We start from the raw sequence: 22,699 nt of genomic DNA on the forward strand, positions 1-22,699 counted from the left end.
GCCTCCAATTAATGGGTGATTATTCCATCAGCACAGGATATTTAAATCCTGATCTGTCACTGATCTGGGACTCTGATATTGAGATGTCTTCTTACCAGCGTAGTGCTTGCTGCACAACAAGCCCAATTCCCAGAAGGACACTCTGCCTGAGAATTTCTCCATCTGTCTAAAACCCACTCTGCCTGTAAGCACCCCCTCTATCCAACCAAGCACTGGACCAGTGGCACAGAACCGAACCTCCTGTTTACAACCCTGTGTGACGGTGCAGCCACCCTGCCCTGATCAGCCCTGCTAGCTGTTCTCAACTGCAGTCTCAGATCAGCCCATCTGCTAACGCCTGTCCTTTTCTCCACCTGTCTTCTCTCTCCAGGCTGCTCTCTGGGCGCTCTCGTTCCTCTCTGAGCTTTCACTAGGAACAAGCTTTTGTATTCTTCAGCCTGTTAGCAAGATGTGGCTATCTCCATCAGGTCACTGTGTCATAAACAGACCTACATAAAACAACTTGCTGCTGTAATTGCTGCTAATGGTTCTTCCACAAAATACTGAATTCATGACTCTAAATACTTATGTAATCAACATATTTAATTTGGTTCTCTTTAGTTTTTGCTGACATTTACAGTACTGGATCATATCCTACCTTTAGAAGTCTTCAGTTTAAGTATTTATGTTTTGAATAAAATATCAAGTTTAAAAATCTGTATACAGTACATTTTGTAATTTCACAAAATGGGACACCATCGAAAAGGACTGAATACTTTTGCAAGGCACTGTATAAGAGATTTAGTGTCAGCTCGTAGAGTGGTACGACCCTCACTATTGTCACCACAGGCGTTTAGGAAGTTGCAAGGGTTGTTTCTCCGAGAGAGCTCAGGCTGACTACTGTGACCTAAATTGTGTAACAAAGATGTCAAACAGAGCTGAGTGAACTTCTTTACTGGATAAGCTGCTTGACCCACCACATATTTTATTGCCAGGCTGCTTTCCTATTGCTCAAGTGGAAGTGAATTCTGATGTCAGCAGACAGATAGGTTAAAGGATGGTCTTGTAGAGGATGTCTTAATTTAATAAATTATGTAATAAATAACAAATTAATTTAGAAGTGTCATTTGCAAGACCCTCAACTTAACTGGTGTACACCAGGTCAGCAGCTTTACAACTTAAGTTTAACTAAAAAATGTTCAAACCTAAATGATCACCCAATTATTTGGGAGATCTAAAGGAATATGGCTGAAAACATTTAGAACAAATTAAAATAAATTAACACCAGTAATTACATCACTGCATATAAAAGACTCATATTACCTGTTTGTCTTCACTATTGGAGTAGGCAGCACACACGTCAGCCTCCATCCGAACATAGCCAAGGATCTGAGCAGAGGAATGTAATCTGTCTTCACCTCAATACCCTGAGAAGGACACATGTACCCAAACATGTAAATGTATAGAGTATGGAGAAATGGCTCCTACAGGATGCAGTGCAGTTTTAGAAATACACGCTGACATCATACCATGAGAAATTATCGCCCTACTCCCCATCTCGCAACCTTCGCTCTTCTAATTCTGCTCTCCTTACTGTCCCCCAAGCCCGTCTACATTGTATGGGTGACAGGGCCTTTTCCTGTTATGCCTCCAAGTTCTGGAACTCTCTCCCCAAGGATATCAGAGAGTCACCTTCTCTAAACTCCTTCAAATCCAGACTCAAAACCCTCTTCTTCAGAAAAGCCTTTACTTAACTGGTTTCATTCTTCACCCCTCTGCTTTTCTTAGTACCACCATCCATGTCTCCTCTATGGAAGCCCGTTTCCGCCAGGGAGTAAAAAAAAAACGCGCTATGGTATCTCAGAATTGTGACTTAGTATCTCAGAATTGTGACTTAAGTCAGAATTCCGACTTAGTATCTCAGAATTGCGACTTAGTAAGTCAGAATTCCAACTTTATATCTCACATTTGCTACTTTGAAATAGCCATATTTCGTTGTCTGTCCTTTTGTTATTGTAACGGATTCGGGTTCTAGGGCTTGTGCCCTCACCGCTCCCACCCTAGTTCGTGCCTCACTGCATTGGCTCGAACCCAGGTCTTGCCAGCTGAGCTAAAGAACACTTTCTTTAACCCCGGCGGCCAGCATCCCTGTTATGCGCAGGGGAGGGCGGTGCCGTCCCCACACTGCAACCAGATCATACAACCTGTATGTCGGCCGTTCTGTTACACTATTTTCATGAATCATACAGGATCATAGGATCTATAAGCCTGAAGACTTGTCTTGTACAGTGCCCTGATAAAAATCAAATTAATTACACTAATTTTTATAGAATCCCATTTCCGCCAGTGAGGCTTCCATAGTACCCGGATGGAATAGTGCACGGTGGGCTTTTTAAAAATAGTTTTTATTTACGGAGACAGAATATGAAATAAGATACAGAAATAGGCACATCCAGAGGAATTCAGAATTATAAAAGCTGAAACATACTTTTTACGTATTTCCATTGTATGTCCTTTTTTACTTAAAAAAGAAGGTCTTCTTTAGCTCAGTTGACAAGACTCAGGTTCGAGCCAGTGCAGTGAGGCACGAACTAGGGTGGGAGCGGCGAGGGCAAAAGCCCTAAAACCCGAATCCGTTACAATAACAAAAGGACAGACAATGAAATATGGCTATTTCGAAGTCGAAATTCTGAGTTACTAAGTCGGAATTCGGAGTAACTAAGTCTCAATTCTGAGATACTAAGTCGGAATCCTGAGTTGCTAAGTCACAATTCTGAGTTGCTTAGTCGGAATTCCGAGTTACTAAGTCACAATTCTGAGATACTAAGTTGGAATTCTGAGTTGCTAAGTCACAATTCTGAGATACTAAGTCGGAATTCTGAGTTGCTATGTCGCAATTCTGAGTTACTAAGTTGGAATTCTGAGTTACTAAGTCGCAATTCTGAGATACTAAGTCGCAATTCTGAGATACTAAGTCGGAATTCTGACTTACTAAGTTGGAATTCTGAGATACCATAGCGCGTTTTTTTTTTTACTCCTTGGTGAAAACGGGCTTCCATACAAATGTGAGATATAAAGTCGGAATTCTGAGTTACTAAGTCGGAATTCTGAGTTGCTAAGTCGGAATTCTGAGATACTAAGTCGGAATTCTGAGTTACTAAGTCGCAATTCTGAGTTACTAAGTCGGAATTCTGAGTTGCTAAATCGCAATTCTGAGTTGCTAAGTCGGAATTCTGAGTTACTAAGTCACAATTCTGAGATACTAAGTCAGAATTCTGAGTTACTAAGTCAGAATTCTGAGTTACTTAGTAGGAATTCTGAATTGCTAAGTCGGAATTCTGAGATACTAAGTCGGAATTCTGACTTACTAAGTCGGAATTCTGAGATACCATAGCGCGTTTTTTTTTACTCCCTGGCGGAAATGGGCTTCCATACAAATGTGAGATATAAAGTCGGAATTCTGAGTTACTAAGTCGGAATTCTGAGATACTAAGTCGGAATTCTGAGATACTAAGTCGGAATTCTGAGTTGCTAAGTTGCAATTCTGAGATACTAAGTCGGAATTCTGAGTTACTAAGTCGGAATTCTGAGATACTAAGTCGCAATTCTGAGTTGCTAAGTCGCAATTCTAAGATACTAAGTCGGAATTCTGAGTTGCTAAGTCGCAATTCTGAGATACTAAGTCGGAATTCTGAGTTGCTAAGTCGCAATTCTGAGATACTAAGTCGGAATTCTGAGTTACTAAGTTGCAATTCTGAGATACTAAGTCGGAATTCTGAGTTGCTAAGTCACAATTCTGAGATACTAAGTCAGAATTCTGACTTACTAAGTCGGAATTCTGAGTTGCTAAGTCACAATTCTGAGATACTAAGTCGGAATTCTGAGTTGCTAAGTCGCAATTCTGAGATACCATAGCGTGTTTTTTTTTTACTCCCTGGCGGAAACGGGCTTCCATACTCCTCTGTATATTGAAATTGTGTTTTATCTTGTGTATTCTTCTTATTTATTGTTGTTGTCATCCTGTAAATCACTTTGAGAAGCCACCTCTAAAGGCACTATATAAAATTTATATATATAAAAGTTATATAAAGTTTTTTATTATTATTATAAATGAATATGCTTTGCTACATTACTCTACAATGTACGGCATTTTTAATGTCAGCAATAAGCATTTAAAAACTTCCATATTAGATAAAAAGAAGTTGGGTAAAGGAAATATAAAACAATGACAGAACAAAATGACAATATATTATACTGGATGCTTAATGTCTCTTCAAAGAACCACTAACATTCACAACTCGAACCTTGATTTTTTTGGTTTTGCCACTGTAAAAAAGTGTTTGAAGTAAAACCATTAAAAGTCTACAAAGAAAGTCTACAAAAAAGAGGATGTCATTCAGCTCATCTAGTTTATTTAGTAGTTAGTAACTAATTTATCAAAGGATTTTATCCAGCTTCTGACTGAAAGAAGCCAGGGTACCACGGATATGTTGCTTATTCCATACTTCTGCAACCCTTTAGTATTGTTTTATGAAGGCTAAGCAATAGATTAGTTTTGTTTAAACATGGATGCGATTTTCAATATTATCAGTACATTAGCCTATACCAACCTATGAATATACACTGTACTATACAGTATATATGTGAATTGAACATGCAATTTGAATTTTATATTCCTTTACTCACACATGATGCCATACAATAGACATGTATTTGTCTTTCAAAATAATATACTATATTTTATATATTATACATGTTATAAATATATAATATATGTTTTTAAAACTGTTCTAGCAAGCATTATCATGTGACATACGCATCTTTATCCTCCCTCACTGAATTGCATTTACATTTACAACTTTAAAAAAATTACAGTTTAAATAACAAGGTGGTACACAATAAATATCAAACTCATAGTTCTAAATATAGTGTGATATACAGTATATATTCATATGGATTTGTATATTAATTTTAAAAACAAAATGCCAATACCAATGCAACCTAGAATTTTAATTCTTGGATAAGAATCCTTTTTTTTTCTCAGCTATTAACTTTGTCAATTAACTTTTTTTCAGGCAATTACAGTCATGGTGACCACTCTGTCCTACTGCAACTATGCTTTTCTGTTGAAGAAGTAGTACATGTACGTACAGTACTTGTAGATACAATAGGTTATTAGCAAGAACTATACTGGATTGTCATCTATTGCACTGTGAACATAACCTTTGATGCATACAATTAGTTCTGGATAGGGATGGAATCTGCCTCAAAAGTTTCAGTTATCAGCAGTGCCAATTTGCTTGCACTGTCAGTCAGTCATACAATGTGTACATGAATGTGCTATGAGGCGTTTTACTCTTGTGATGGGATTCTATTCTTTCTGTAGAACCATCTTCCTAATGTTTCAGTGTGACTGCAGTAATTCAATACCATGCTATTTTATCAACAAACCCCTCTTTCCTCAAAAGTGTTGTGATTGCATGCAAGACAGAGCTGCACAGGCAGAGATACAGGAGCACATCACTTCTCAGTTTAAACAGGAACTGTATGTGGTTTACTACCACATAGCAACTGAAACTCATTGTTGATCACAGTCACCCACATGAAACATTCTGCCCTATAACAGCCATAGAAACAAGAAAAACACTTGCTTTTCATTCATCACACTTTTGAACTTTCCGAGCTAGCAAAAACTAGTTTTTGATACTAAAATTGGCTAACATTATTCAGATGTACTGAAGCAGTTATACACATGTGAACTATTAGCACATCAAAGCATCAGATTTATATAAAATATAAGAAATACAATAAATACAATCATTACATATGTGACTTTATTTGCTAACATGCTGGAATTTAAGTTTGGATTTGCACTAGCAACTAATCCCTTACTGGTCCAAAAATATGATCAACAATTTTGTCTTTTCTCAAATTGACAACTGTGCACTGCTCACTGAGGTACCTAAATCCACTCTGAACAAATTTCATATTATCCAGAATTCGGTTTCTGGAATCCTGACTAGGTCTTGTGTAAGTTCTGGAGTCCTTACACTGGCTTCCTATCAGGTTTTGTGTCGAATTCAAAATTCTCATGCTCATCTATAATGCTGACTTTCAAATCAGGACTCAAAACCTTCTTCTTTAGAAGGACTTTTATTTAACTGCTTTTTCCTCTTTTCTTTCCCCTGTATTCCAAAGCCTTATTTTAATTGTGCAATTATGGTGTCTTCTCTCATTGTGATTTTTTACTGTAAAGCACTTTGTAAAGCTATTTTTAAAATATAAAATAATTATTATTACTACTATTAATATTCCATGACCATTCTGCAAGAGAACGAAGGGGACCTGAAATAACAACTGATCAAAGAATATTTTATAAATCTGGCCATTTGGTGTAATAACACAAATCGTCTCCTTACACTCATGTTCACAAAATCAACTGCGATTTAATTATTTTTTGCTTGGTAAATAAAGAGAGGCATTTGCTGTAAAGTGAAATAAAGTGGGAGTATACTCAGCTGCTTTTTTAATCTGCTGCAGATTTGGTCATATAGGTTTGAGAAGGAACCAAAGCAGAAGGCTGAAACAGAGCACAGCTTAATCATTGTCCCATTGAAAAGGGGACACATTCATGAGCAATGAAATCCCATATTTTTTGAAGGGCTTTTAAAAACATCCTGTAAAAAAAGCCAGCAAATCCCTTTTGAATGACAATAAGTATTCATTATTATGCTCTCCAGTGGAACACAATTGTCTCATGGCAGATATGTTAATGTGTAAGGACATAAGCCTTTAATAGATTGTCTCTTATGAAAACCTTCTCCTGAAAATAAAAGTGAATATTTGTGCATTTGTACTGCAACATTAATCTAAAATCACATTACAGTTTGAAAAGTATTTAGTGTGCCTTAAGTAACATAATTATATAATGAAGTAAGGTGAGAAGTAATGCAATCAATCAGGACTTTAAAATATACCATGTGATTAATCTAAATTAATCGAAATAAAATTTGAAAGACCACATTGTTTCCTGTAAACTGCAAGTCTACAGAGAGAAACAGAGAGAGGAAAAAGGTTAAAAAAAACTGCTGAAACAAGCAAATGAAGCCAATGAAGGTAAACAAATGAAAAAGTGAAAGTGAAAAACACTTACTTCAAAAACAGTCCATTGTTCAACGACAATGGCATCATATGCCTGTGCTTCAGAAGAGTCCCCTTCAGAGCAATCTTGAAAGATGAAAACACCCTCAACAGACTTGGATAAAGAATCTGTGGACAGATATTAATCCATTAAAAATTTAATTTTCAAATCCGTCATTTCTTTTTGACATAAAGCTCTTTACTCATCACTTGGATTTCACTACTGACAAATCAGTTTAACATTTTATGACATGCTGTTATATGAAGCAGGAATGAATTATTTACTATAATTTATGTAAGCATTTTATGCTGTAGACACAAAAGCATTTTCACAAACAGTAATCATAGGTTTTAGGTTTGCTGAATGCCAAGCTTCACTTTATTGTCTACTGTATTCCATATGGACAAAGTCATATGGATATATAGATTACCAACTGTGTGCATTTCATAATATTCCTCACACTATCAACAATGTTTTCCTAAACTAAAATTGTATTATAACCTATAATATAATAATATAACTAATTATATTCTAATTATATAATATTATCTAATTATATAATAATATAAACATTATATAGTAATATGACTCTCCTAATTTCTTTTCACCATAGTACTAGTTTACTGTAATCAGGGATTGGCCCTCTGGTTTTGTTTCCATTTCTAATATTAATTATTAAATTGAACTAATAATTTGTATTTAAGTCAAATTATCTGCTTTTCAAAGATCTTATTCAGTAGCTAATTGAAAAGTATGTGTAACCCCTGCAAGAGTCTGATCCCAAAGGCCAAGAATTGTCCAGACCTACAGTTTGTAAATTCTTCAAAAAGAAGATCTTTGAAATAACAAAAGGATCATGAAAAAAAAAATCAGTCCATTGGCATAAACCATAAATTTGCATTTGAAAATTAATGACATGCAGTAATGCAAATTATTTCCTATTTAGTGTTCCTCAGTGAAGTATGTTAATCAGTACTCTACAGTATAACTATCTGAAAAGATTTTTTGATAGTTGACTGCATGATAATGTCAAAAGTAAAAAGTAAAGCCATATTGCAGTAATAGCCTAATGTCAAACATTATCGCAGCTCTTATTTTTTCATCTTTTCCCTTAAAATACCACGTAATATACTTTTTTGTCAATACTTGAAATCAGCATCTTATATAATTTTAACTATTTAACACACTTTTGTTTTTGCATAAGTAGACTGTTAGGAACATTCACACCTATTTGATGTTACAGTTAAAATGTCCTGTCACTAGATCCGATGCATCCAGAAATTGCAGTCAACTGCAATTTGGTTTATATCATTAATTAAGAAATTATGCAGTGAGGTCAGAAAGAGAAACGTTCCAAGCTCCCTGCAGCTCTCGAGCTTCTTTTTTGACATTGTTTAGATAACCTGTGTTCATGGGCTTTTAAAGTGACTTTCATCAGATTCTAAACATTTGCAAACAAATTCTGTTTGTATAGCCTTAGTACAGTATCAATCAAGATTTCATCATTCAGAATAATAATAAATCAAGACAAAATGGATTTCACTGGTGACATGGCTGCTGTGTTTCTATTTAAAGCATTTTTTATCTTTCTGAAACCTATTAAGCAACCCCCAATAGCTTAAAGAGATCACTCTGCTTTTTTGTGGAAATATGTTTTTGTTCCATACATCAGACAACCTCGTTTAGACTGTAAATGGAAGCTGAGATCTGCACACAAATCAGCTTGCTTAGCAATCATTCAGCAGAATACAAAGTGCTCAACTAAAAACGACAGTATCTTTCTTCTCCTGCAGTCTTTTAAATTATTTTTCCACTGAAGAAGCAAAACGCTGATCTGTTAACAGGAGGAAGCCCTGAAGGTTCTATATTACTGCAATGAAAAATGTGAGACAGTCAAAACAATGCTGACTGTAAGCAAAATACATCAATCTACTAAGAATCCTATGAGATGATGCGATTAAAAAATACATATGCTAGCAAGTGATCAACAGATTTTCCTCTGTACTAAACAACCTGGTAACAAACTATTTTAGTGATAAAACTATATATTAATCAATCTGATTAGGTTACAGCAATAATAATAAAAGGGCATGTTGACTCACATCCAAAAAGCCTTCGTCATACAAACCCAATAGCCAGCTAAAGCTATGAATAGTCAGGTTGTAAGAGCTTTTTTGAAACATCCCAAGTGTTCACACCTGTACAAAAATTGTAATGGCTCATGGTGGCATCAGGACTTTTGTTGGGTACTTTTTCAAATGCTTGTATAGATGTACTATCTCCTCTATTGTAGTTAATTTTTAAATTATTTCATTTTTGTCTAATTCCAACCACTCTTTCATCTACTCAGCTACATTGCGCGCTGTTTATAGTCTTACTCTGCTATCTTCAGTGGGAATACTAGCTGCAATTCTCTGCCATTTCTTCTCAATAAATACAATCTTGGAACTTAATTACATTTGTCTTGAATTTTACCCTTAGACAGTATTTATGATTTATTTCTTAGATGTAAATATCGGGTTATAAAAGTTTTATTCTGTTTAAAGCCATTCATTTTTTCTCAATAATTTATGCTCTAGTACAATCTCTTTTTAAAAAGAAAATATGACTTAACTTGTGTATAACAAAAGATACAGACAGTTGATGACATTAGCATTACTTCACCAATAAACACTTCATTACTGAAGAACTGAATCAAATGTGAAAATGGAAAAAGAAATCCCTGCTGAGCAAGGCTCTCAGACCAAGAGTATAAATCTTTACTACATCTCAGTTGGATGGAGGAATTATTTTATAATGCGACTGCTGTGTGCATAAGAGTATAAACAGAAAAAGCTCAAAATTCAAGAGCATACTACGCCCTATAACTACTGTCAAATCTTCACAGCTGATGACCCTAAAGCTCAGTCATCATATTTTTTCATAGGGTAGTAACCAAGTCTTTCCACAGATTCTCAATAGGATTCAAGTCAAAACTGACTAACTGCTCAAGGACAGTCACTTTCTTATTCTTAAGCCATCAGTGTAGGTTTAGCACTGTGCTTTGGACTACTGTCCTACTGCAAGGTGAATTTACACCCTAGATGTCCCTAGTATTTTGGTTGTATTTTGTTCAATCCATTTTTTCACCAATCCAGTCAAGCTTTTGTTAAGGAGACACTTGCCAATTGCATGATGCTTCCATATTAAGGCTTGACTGTAGGTACAGTATAGTGTTGTGTTGGGTCCACACCTAACCTAACGCCTGTCATTTAGGCCCAGAAATGTCCAGTTTTGTGTCTTCTGACCACAACACCTTTTCCACATTTTTACAGGATAATTCAGATGCTTTGTTGGAAACTATATGTGGGTTAGTAACACCTTGTAGGCTTAGTTTTTGAAGTGTTCAGGATATTGTTGATGAATACACATTTTCACCCACCTCAGACACCTCATTGTGTACTGTAGAGGTTTCAAAATTGTTGTTTCACAGTTGCTATCCCTTCACCAGCTTTCTCCTTGCTTGACTGCTCATTTTAAAGAGACAGCCTGATCTAGCCAATATCTGGGTGAGATGATACCTTCCATTTCTTTAGAATTAAATCGATTGTGCTTCCTTAGATAATGAGAAACATTCATATTTTTTCTGATCTGTGCTTTTCAATGAGGCTTTATTTTTTTACTTTCTTTGGAAGCACCTTAGCCTTCATGGTTAAGTCTTTGCTTTAAATTTCAGGACCTGGTCAAGAAACCTCAAAGAGAGAAGTCTTTGAATTCTGAAATCATGAGAACCACTATTATTATACACAGATTATTACTCTCAACTAATTTTGTGGCTCATAAGCAAATGTCGTGGATTTAATTAATTTTAAGTTTGCCACAGCAAAGAGTTTGATTACTTATGCAAACATCCCTTTTTATTTTTCTATCATATTATCAATTGCTATTTTTATCTTTTGCTTTGAATGCTGGGTATATTACAAAAATAAATTTTTTAATATTGTAATGCTACATATAATACCTCAAAGTATTATGACTGCAAGCTTTAAAGCAACAAATTGTGAAATGTGTGCATGTGTCTGAATACTTTTGCAAGGCACTGCATATTTATCCACTGTCAGTAAGGGTCACAGTAAGACAGGACTGAACAGGATGCCAGTTTGACCAAAGGAAATTAATGGCAAAGTAAATCTGCAAAATGTATAGGCTATATAGCTATAGACTTCACAGACAGTATTTTGATTCACCTTTTCCATTTTCATATTTTTTACTTTCCACTGAAGCAGAACATAGGTTATTTATCTGCTATTAACTGTATATTTATTCAGAATTATTTATAAAAAAATCATTCAATATAATAATACAAAGCAGCCCAGCACTCACGACTAATGGATTTAAACTGAATATAGATATCAAACAAAATCACAGAACATGTAAGTAAAAGTACTTTTGCACATTTTTGTACCTGTAATATCAAAGTGCTTTTGAAACATTAGTCACTATCAAAAAAACATGGCAAAGTTAGTATTGTATGGAACTTTTCTGAGCATTAACACATTCCTGTTACTTAGTATTGATGCATCCAATCAGCCTTTGGATAGTCTTTTGTGGACTGTCCCATCTACCACTCTATCTGTGTAACTAACTCTAGTTGTCAAAAGGTTCAAGAAGTAACTTACACAATGTATCCAGCTGCATAATGCTCAGCAAGATATCTCCTATATGTATTCCATCTGGTCTTTCAAGGACAATAGCATTCATTTGTGAATAAAGCACGCCAACACTTTCTCTGCCACTAAAGGTTCTCAGGTTCCACAGAAAACAGCAGTTTTGTCTTAATTGTCAACATATTACTCCTGAATAACCTCTGTATAAAAATAATTTTGATGTTGGTAACAAGTTGCATCCTGTTAATTTGCAGTCACAAAAGTCAAAAAAGTGATAATGACGATAGCTCAGATAGACGTGATCCTCTGCCTTTTAGGATGTGGCCTGTCCTTCTCAGGTCAGTTTCTGTGCTTCTCTAGACCAGTCTGCTGTCTGATGAAGCTGAACATCTCACTCTCTAGGCAACTTCTCTAACAGTCAGTCTGTACTCAATCATGCCAGTAGCAACCAGGTGATCTTCATTACTCAAGTGGAGCAAGATCATATGCTTTTTTGATCTTGTGCTAATTAAAATTATGTCTTTTTGAGTGACTATAGAGACTATTCTTAATCATCTCATAAATTTGGCCATTTTGGTAATTATTTAAACTTAAATATCAAACACCTGACGTTTTTAAGAAATCACATGAGTCGAGGTTAGTATTTTGTTATCTGAGGGAACAATAATTGAAATGCAGTATTTATTTTAAATGTAACAATGTATATGTGCACAATGAGCTAATGATATACAATTTAGACTGTTGAGTTTTCATTTTGTATCAGGATATAAAGTAGATGTAAGCACCTTTTCCACCCTGTTTTCAAATAGTCCTAACAATCTACAATGGAGTTTGGAAGGAAAAACAGAAAAAGGCTTAATAGCTTGAACTGAGGGACATGTACAAAAAATTGTTTCTCTGTTCAGAATTCATTAATGGGTAACTGCCTACTGTTTATATAGTTCACAGCCACCGCAGTCCAAACCTTTTTGTAATTGAATGTTCCTATATAAATATGATAATAAACTTGTATGGAATCTAATTTAAAATGCACTGGTCTCGAAGTGCAGACAGACAAACATGAAGCTATTAAATGAGAGTTTAAACACAGATGGTTGCTAACCCTTCTTATCCAAAGGAAATTAAACTGAGTAATCAGCATGATTCTTTACATAAAAATAGTTGAGAAATTGTGAACTGAAGGCTGTTATTATAATTAGCCTCCACTGTTTGTACAGATTTTTCACAGCTGTATCTAGGGCAAAGCTAACCTGAGGAGAACAAAAAATGTTAGATAACATTTAGATAGCAAGCAAAATAAGAAGACCTGGAGTCTGATCTGGTCAAAGGATTAGGCAAAGGTGACAGAATATTTCAGTTAACCATGCAGTATTTTTAAGATGCATCTCTAAATTGGAAACACCATTTGTCAGTTCATCTCCCCCATACTGTGAGCCCCATAGCACCTACATTACATGAACTAATGGCTCTCAGACCGACAGGAATGCAAGCTTGCTCACATCAAGCATGCCGTAGGCGTCCCTGTTGGGTGGCCAATACAATACATCCATCCCATCTCTAGCAGTGCTTGACCAGCTACAGTATGTGCTGCTGTTTGAGAAATCTCTCAGTAAACAAATGACATTTATAGCCTTTCATATTCCCCTAAATACCCTGAAAACTGCAGTAAGTGTTTCTATGAGTAAAGAGGAATAGAATCTTATTTTAAGAGAAGATCCCATAACTTAATTTAGGTAAGTTAGTGGTTCTCTAACATTTCACTTACGTTGGACAGCAATTTTTTATTTCATTTCACTTTATACTGTACCATTGTCTGCTCCCAGATGGAAGTACCCATCCACCAGCGATGCTCCACTGGTAAAGTGCTGGGTCATGTGGTCGAGCCAGTTTGCTTCCACACTACAAACACTATTGTCCTTCTTGAGGATTTTCAAGGGCACCTTCACTGAGTAAAACTTCAAAGAGTTCTGCCCGGCGTGGGGATGATTGAAAAGTGCATATGTCTGGACTCCTGCAGACAAAAACATCAAAACAAACATATTATATAATCACACACCCTCATTAACAATGTAGAAAATATTTCTCTTTATCCTTTAGTTCTATATCTAACAACCTTTGGTATGGCCTATTAGTGACTGTATTAATTATAATAAGCAACATTTTACATAGCTTTAAGAAACAGTATAAATAACCTTTTGAGACAGCATATTGGCCTGGTATGATTAAACAGATTTTTTTTTGTATGTGATACACCCAAAAGTACAGTATGGTAATAATGTTTACTTAATTAGCATATTCAACTTATCACTTTTAAAGACAGATTTATAATAATTACACCTACTTTAAGAGGCAGAATCACAGTGTCTGTTGCACATTTTGATCTTGTTAAAAGACATTTTGATCTTGTTAAACGACTGCTTCCAGAAATAATTTAATTTGAAAACAAACAGGTTAGGGACTGAGGAAAAAAAACATTCTTGACTAATTCTTTGTTTTATGAGAACGCCTAAAGCACCATACTTCATTGGATTTAATAAAGCATGCAAAGAAATGCAGCTCAGTTCATATACATCCATTTTCTAACTTCAAATACAGGGTTGCGGGGGAGCAAGCAATGGGCACATGACAGGATACACCCTGGACAGGATGCCAGATCATCACAGGACACACACAGACACAAACACAAACACTCACGCCTGGGCCAGAAATCAGTTAACCTTTCAGTATGTTTTTAGATTGTGAACAGAAACTGGAGCACCGGGAGGAATCCCATGCAAACTTGGGGAGAACATGCAAACTCCATACAGATAGAATCACAGGACTTGAATCCTGGGCTTCAGCGGTGCAGAGTGGGCCACCACTCCATCACTATCATTTTTAAGATGTAAACCCATTTACAGTCATGTGAAAAAGAAAGTACACCCTCTTTCAATTCAATGGTTTTACATATCAAGGCATAAATAACAATCCTCTGGTCATCACCAACTTCTATAATTAGACAAATCCAACCTCAGATAACAGACAACACATAACAGATTTCACTATATCATTATTTATTCAACAAAAAGTAAGCCAAAATGCAGAAATCATGTGGGAAAAATTAAGTACACCCTTGCTGCTTCGATAGGAATTAAGAAGGTAATTAGCAGCCAGGTGCTGCTAATCAAATGCACTTGATTAGCTGATCATTAGGAAGTGTGACCACCTCTATAAAAACAGAACTTTTGGCAGTTTGGTGACCTGGAGCATTCAGGTGTGTGTTAGCACCATGCCAAGGAGAAAAGACATTAGCAATGAACTGAGAAGCAATTGTTGCTGCTCATCAATCTGGGAAGGGTTATAAGGCCATTCCCAAATAATTTGAAATCCATCATTCTACTGTGAGAAGGGTTATTTACAAATGGAGAACATTCAAGACAGTTGCCAATCTTCCCAGGAGTGGGCATCCTAGCAAATTCACCCCAAGGTCAGACCGTATAATAATCAGTTAAATCGCAAAGAAATCCAAGAGATGCACCTAGGGATCTACAGGCCTCGGTTAACATGTTAAATGTTAAATTTCATGACAGTACGATCAGAAAAAGACTGAAAAAGTATGGCTTGCATGGAAGGGTAGCCAGGAGAAAGCTCCTTCTCTCCAAAAAGAACATGGCAGCACGGCTTAGGTTTGCAAAGTTGCATCTGAACAAACCACAAGATATCTGGAACACTGTCCTTTGGACAGACGAGACCAAAGTGGAGATGTTTGGTCATTATGCACAATGCCATGTTAGGCGAAAACCAAACACAGATTATCGCCACAAACACCTCATACTGTACCAACCGTCAAGAATGGTGGTGGAGGGATGATGATTTGGGCTTGTTTTGCAGCCAGAGGTCCTGGGCATTGCACTCATCGATTCGACCATGAACTCCTCTCAAGGTATTCTAGAGACAAATGTGAGGCCATCTGTCTGACAGCTAAAGCTTGGCAGAAATTGGGTCATGCAACAGGACAATGATCCCAAGCACACCAGCAAATCTACAACTGAATGGCTGACAAAGAAAAGAATCAAGGTGTTGGAATGGCCAAGTCAAAGTCCAGACCTCAACCAGATTGAGATGCTCTGTCGGGACCTTAAGAGAGCTGTACATAAACGAACGCTCTCAAACATCAATAAACTGAAGCAATGTTGTAAAGAAGAGTGGGTCAAAATTCCTCCAAAACAATGTGAGAGACAAATAAACCCATACAGAAAACGATAATTTCAAGTTATTGCTGCTAAAGGTGGTTCTACAAGCTACTGAATCATGGGTTGTACTTAGTTTTTCACTCTTGGCTTCTGCATGTTGGCTTATTTTTTGTTAAATAAATAATGACATAATGGAATCTGTTATGTGTTGTTTGTCACCTGAGGTTAGATTTACCCACTTTTAGGACCTGGTCAGGACCAGATGATTTTTTGTTATGTCCTGATATATAAAACCATAGAATTGAAAGAGAGTGTACTTTATTTTTCAAATGACTGTATATGTGAAGTTTTCTGTGTTTAATTATGAACAGGATTTAAATATATTTTAAATTCTTCACAGTTAATGTACATTGTATACATACATTGACTCATTTATTGGCTTCATTGCAGAAAAGCTTTTTATCGCTTGCTACAGTCTTGCTGCTGAGCTCATCCATGATTCCAAAAATAATGACATTTGTATTCTGACAAGGAACCTAAATATAAGAAACAGCCTTATAGCTGGGTTCCAAGATAGTAAACATGTAAGATACACAAGGTTTTATCATATATATTTGCATGTTGTGCAATAGATTCTGTTTCAGAGGAAAGTGCATAATTCAGACGTTCGAGTAGATGTGTCAGTATGCGTAGGCTGCAAAGGCAGATGTAAAGATATATTCCATGCTGAAAGAAAAGAAACAATACTTCAACTGTGGATCCTTCTTCAGGTTTGAGGGAGAGAGAGAAAGTAACAAATTAACAAGGCATAGAAGATCAAACAGAGTAGGTAAGAAAAGGGGCAGGGAGCAGTAAAGAAATGGGCATTAAGCAAATGAGAATGTGTCAAAACTCAGGGAGAACAGGAGGAAAAGGTGTGGAAAGCCAAAATTTGCAAATTAATAGGATTTAGAATGAAATGAGGCCGTCATTGACAGAAGAGGGAAAATCGGATTTATGTTGAAGGATAATTTTGGTTTCAGATGTTTTTTTCTGCAACAGGAGTTCCAAAACCCCTCTGTGGAGACAGCTGAAGAGATCAGAACGATGTCGTTGTCGATTTCAACTCCCCATTAGAGTTGAAATGGGGAGCTATCAGTTTGGAGATATCTTTGATGCTCACAGCTCTAACATGTTCCCTGAAACAGTCTGCCACTTTTCTTGTTGTCTCACCAATGTAGATGGCTGGACATCTTCTGTATGAGATGCAGTAAATGAGAATGCTGGAAATATATGATGTCATCTGGGTGATACAGAATTGTCCAGAGGGGCCTTGAATGTGCATTGTGTTGGATATATACTGTATTTGCAAGTGATGCAACAGAGGAAAGTGCTTAGTGTGGATGGTTGCTATGGGTGGTTAAATGTAGCTGTGAACAAGAAGGTTGTGCAGATTCGGTGGTCGGAGATACAGTATAAGATGATGGGACACTCAGGAAAGGGTTCCAGTGGAGAATGCTCTATTGCTGAAATGGAAAGTGTACCCCATCAATCAGGCAATTGAGCAGGTTATTTAAAGTTCTTTCCCCACTTATCCAGTGCTCTGACATTGAGCTAGAGCAACAGTGCTAGCTTCACTGTTATTTAAATGCTTTTTGTACAAACACTTTTTTTTTCTCCTAGCTCATGATTTTTCCTCCCTTTTTCTTTTTTGATACGCTGTCACCTCCATGGCTTCTACTCCCCAGGCTTCTCCACAGCTGATTCCAGTCTTGTCCAGTGGGGGCCTCCACATCATTCTGACAGATCTTTTTTTTCGAGCCAGCCTCTCCGCTGCAGTTAAGGCAGCATTTTTCCTGCATCACCATTCACTCATCTCTTCTCACTCTTCCAATCAATCAATCAGGGTTTATTTATTAAAGCATGAACAGTACAGCATACAGCGGCGTTGTTTGCAATGAAATGCTTTGTCCGCAAGCTCATTAAGAGGGATAGAAGTAGAAGGACAGGAATTTAGAGGGATTCGATCAACATTAGGATACAATAAATTACATAATTGCAATTTACAAAACAATTTACAGATTGTGCAAAAGTAACACAATGATAGGAGGTATTTAGCACTCTTCGTACAGTATGTGTCCCGAGAGTGCAAGTGACAGAAGGGCACCGGTGCACCCTGTCAGTTCAAGGAGGTTGCCTATTCGCTAATGGCCGTTTGGTCGTGGTTGGCGTCTGCAGTGGTTGGCTGTTTAGCAGTCTTACTGCCTGGGCGAAGAAGCTGTTACAAAACCTGGTGGTCTTGGTCTGTAGACTTCGTTATTGTTTTCTGGATGGTAATAGAGAGAACAAGTTATGGTCAGGGTGACTGGGGTCCCTGAGGATAGACCTGGCCTTCTTGAGGCATCTAACAGAGTAGATATCCTTGATCTTCAGCCGGTAATGTTTTGAGCCAGTTTCAACACCCTCTGCAGTACCTTGCACTCTTGGCGGAGCAGTTACAGTACCAGGCAGTGATACAGCCGGTTAGGATGCTTTCAGTGGTGCACCTGTAAAAATTTGTTAGGATGTTAGGACGGCATGTGAACTTCTGTAGTCCACGTAGAAAGAATGGGCGCTGCCTTGCTGTCTTGGCTACGAGGTTGGTGTGGTGGGTCCAGGTTAGATTGTCTGTGATGTTGACACCTAGGAATTTGAAACTGTTGACTTTCTCCACTGATGTGAATGGGTGTGTGGTCTGTTCCTCGATGCTTCCTGTAGTCCACAATCAACTCCTTAGTTTTGCTGGTGTTCAGAGAGAGGTTGTTGTCCTGACACCATGCTGTCAGTGTTTTAAACGGTGACTCATCACCGTTCGTGACCAAGCCGATGATTGTTGTATCGTCCGCAAACTTGATGATGGAGTTTGTTTTGTTCCTGGCTACACAGTCGTGGGTGAATAGGGAGTAGAGGAGAGGGCTGAGTACGCAGCCCTGGGGGGGCGCCGATGTTTAGAGTCAGGGTGGAGGATGTATGTGTGCCTACTCTCACTACCTGCAGTCGTACTGTCAGAAAGTCCAGGATCCAATTGCAGAGAGGGGAGCCTAGTCCTAGGTCTTGGAGCTTGGTAAAAAGCTTGAGGGTACAATGGTGTTGAATGCTGAGCTGTAATCAACAAACAACATTCTCACATACATTTCTTTCTTGTCTAGGTATGAGAGGGTAGTGTTTAGAGAGGTGGCGATGGCGTCCTCAGTTGATCTGTTTTGTCGGTATGCAAATTGCAGTGGGTCCAAGGTGTCAGGCAGTAAGGAGGTGATGTGTGCTTTGATCAGCCGCTCAAAGCACTTCATGATAATGGATGTGAGTGCAACAGGGCGGTAGTCATTTAGGCAGCTGACTCTGGTTTTCTTGGGGATCAGGATGATGGTGGTTTTCTTGAAGCAAGAGGGGACTGTGCATTGAGTGAGGGAAAGATTATATATGTCTGGGAAGATCTCCGCTAGCTGATCTGCACAGGCCTTCAGGACTCGACCAGGGATAGTGTCAGAACCAGGAGCCTTGCGTGGATTAGTCTTTTTAAAGACTTTCTACATGTCAGCTCTGGAGACAGTGGGTGTTCCCCCTGGTTTAATGGGATTTCCTTAGCTGGTTCCGTGTTATGGACTTCAAACTGTGCATAAAATGAATTTAGTTCATTGGGGGGAAAACCAGTGTGTGTCGTGTTGCTGTGTTTCACTTTGTAATCTGTGATGGTGCGGATTCCATTCCACATATGCCAAGTGTCCCAGTCGTCGTGATAGTGTGATTCCAGATTTTCAAATTTTACCCTGTAGTTATATTTGGCTTTTTTGATGGCTTTACTGAGATCGGATCTGGATTTTCTGTATGTGTCCTTGTCTCCAGAGTTGAAGGATGTTCTAGCTCTGAGTTTAGCTCATACTTCGCCATTTACCCACGGTTTTTGATTTGGGTATGTGCGAACTGTAATCCTGGGGACAACATCTTCTATGCATTTGCTGATATAGCTAGTAGCATAGTCCGCATACAGATTAATGTAATTCCTGGCAGCTTCCCCAAAAATCCGCCAGTCAGTGGTGGCAAAGCAGACCTGCGCTGGGAGGACCTTGTCACAGGCTTCTCCTGCTTTAGTTTCTGCCTATAGGCAAGGAGTAGCAGGATAGAGGGGTGGTCAGATTTGCTGAAAGGAGGTCGGGGGAGGGCTTTGTAGCCATCCCGGAAAGGAGTGTAAACATTGTCCAACGTGTTTGTTCCGCACGTTGGACAATTTATATGCTGATGCAGGTTTTGCATGATTTTCTTCAGGTTCACGCCATTGAAGTCCCCCACTGTGATGAATGCGCCCTCGGGGTCTGCTTAGGTGTTCGTGTAGTTCCTCCAGAGCTCTTGTGGTGTTGACCACCAATGTAAATTCCCTCGGTAGATAGAATGGGCGACATTATTGTCAGGTGTTCAAGGTGTGGAGAGCATGATGATGAAATAGTCTCCACAGCTATACACCAGGAGTTATAAACCATGAAGCGCACCCCTCCACCCTTGATCTTCCCTGAGTCCATTGTCCTGTCCTGACGGTGGACAGAAAAACCTCTTCCAATCCCTCTATCATTTTCGTCTTCATCACTCATTAAAGCCTCACTCCCACAGGGCCTTTCTGAAGACTCCTAGAGACATCTCTGAAAACCTGCACTTGGAGCTTGGCTTGTCATTTTCCACGGGCCTGAGACTCCCAAAACAAGTTCAACAACATAACAATGTAAGCATAAAAATGGTGCTTGTGATTTCAACGTTTTAAGTGTCTTTTCCTCATCACACTGCACCAGGGCTATGATTAGAATAGGCCCCATTAGACGACTACTCTGAGACACAGGAGCTTGACCATAGACTGAATATAATTTTCTTGTGAAAAAGATACTGGCTGGATCCACAGTGAATGTACTGTATATCCACATTCCATAATTGCAATTTTTCAAGCTACGAGATAAGAAAACTACTGCTTTTAGTGGATCAGTTATAATTAATAAATGCACTGTTCTTTTGGGATCATGTTAGCTCCATTAGACTACTGTAGTATGTCAGTCAAATTTATAGTATGAATCATCAGATAACTAAGAGAAATAAATACTTAACCTGCTTCCAGATTACAGATGAAAGAACAATATATTATTCATACAACTTGTAAAGCAAGGTATTTGCAACCTCAAGACAAAGTTGGGCCTTGAAATCCAAGGAAACAATAATAAAAAATCAAGATATATTTTCTGTAGGTCTTTCTATGTGTTTATATTTATATAGAAAATTGTTAACATGTTTGCACAATGTGTATTTACCTTTTCTGATCAATTTTCTTCGGAATCTGGTATTCTGCAGGATGTATACTATTTTGGTACAGTATGACTCATTTATGACTATATTTATTTTAAGTGTGTTTATTAGGTAAAATGCACAGAAAGAAGAACTGAGAATCAAGTGCAACAGCTACATTTCAAAGTAATTTCACATTTTCCTATGTTCTCATTTCCTGTGCTGGTTTAGTAAATCTTTGTGAAAGTTAGCATGTATCTAAATTTTCAACCATTTTTTCTTCTCAAATATTTATGCACACTGTCTTCCACTGTCAGTGCACTCAAAAGCCTGGACTTTTGGGACAGGAGGAAACATGACCCTATTCCTCTTCTGTCTCTTCTGTAGGCGATGATTGGCCCTCTCCTCCTCAGCTAACTGCCCTCCTTGATGGCATGGGGTCAGCCAAGTGGATCATTCTATAGCTGCAGTTTCAAGAGTTGCAGGATTTATCCCTTGCTTCTTTACCTGGAATTTCAGTTGGCCCTTTAGCCACCTTTGTTGTCCTCCTGCAGAGCTGTGACCCAGCTGTAACTGGCCGACAGTATTTTGTGACTGAGGCGTTCCCCCGGCATGTGACCAAGCCATTGATGTTGGTGCTTTACGATGGTGGCCTCAAAACACCTACAGCTGGTTCTCTGTAGGATTTCTATGCAGTATGAGTCACACAGTCGTGTCAGGTCAATTTAAAAAAACACTTGAGACAGTTTATGTGAAAGGACTCTAACTGTTTGAGATTTCGGCTGTGGTGTCCTATGTTTGGGCCTGTTTGTGCCATAGCTGGTATCCAGAAGTCCTTATGTTCCATGTGGTAAGGAAAGATATCTGCTGTGAAGTTATGGACTGGTAGGCGGTATGTCACGATAGGTGCGGCAGCCTATCCAGAAAAGCTTGAGTGAACAATGTTCGGGCCACCTTTTCTAGTCCTTCCTGGGGTGAGAAATGTGATCCCTAAATAGGGCTGCTCAGATACACAGGGGTCTGCTAGGAGCAGTAGCTACTCAAATCCCAGCTTCTGACAACCAATAGCTTTGTGCTGCTAGCGTGCAAGTCTCTGACTTGGGGGGTTTCCAGATCATTCAATCCTGACCCTGTCAACAGACACCCCATCGCCAGTAGACTTTAGTAATGATAGGAATCCAGGTGGGAGCTCACTAAATGGCATATGTGGATACCACTGAAAAATTACCTCTGTCACACACACAAATACCAACATTTTGTTTATGGAGTCTTAGGCCATTAATCCCACAGACTCTTAAAGCATTTCTGTGATGGAAAAATGGTTTAAGAAGAGCAGGTTTAAAGGTCAGACATCTTATTTAATATATTAGCTAACTCAGAAATTTAGCATTTCTGAATCACATGAAAAGCATCAAAGAGCAAATGTAGTTTCAAATTGAACCTCCTCTCATACAATAAAAAGCTTGTGTCTGCAGAACACAAGT

At 38.0% G+C, this 22,699-nt stretch overlaps 1 protein-coding gene across 4 annotated transcripts in view; it reads right to left on the reverse strand.

Moving 5' to 3' along the window:
- LOC148651398 (raftlin-like) overlaps positions 1-22,699 on the reverse strand; it is an 82,599-nt gene that overhangs the window by 15,105 nt on the left and 44,795 nt on the right. For all 4 annotated transcript variants that reach the window (XM_088601619.1, XM_088601618.1, XM_088601620.1 and 1 more), the window contains 3 exons: positions 13,574-13,777; positions 7,133-7,248; positions 1,303-1,406 (listed from right to left, as the gene is read on the reverse strand). In XM_088601619.1, coding sequence (XP_088457745.1) covers positions 1,303-1,406; positions 7,133-7,248; positions 13,574-13,777 — 424 coding nt within the window. The remainder of the gene's footprint in view (positions 1-1,302; positions 1,407-7,132; positions 7,249-13,573; positions 13,778-22,699) is intronic.

This window comes from Lepisosteus platostomus, chromosome 12 (genome assembly GCF_059453375.1).
Source record: "Lepisosteus platostomus isolate fLepPlt1 chromosome 12, fLepPlt1.hap1, whole genome shotgun sequence".
NCBI classification, from domain to species: domain Eukaryota; kingdom Metazoa; phylum Chordata; class Actinopteri; order Semionotiformes; family Lepisosteidae; genus Lepisosteus; species Lepisosteus platostomus.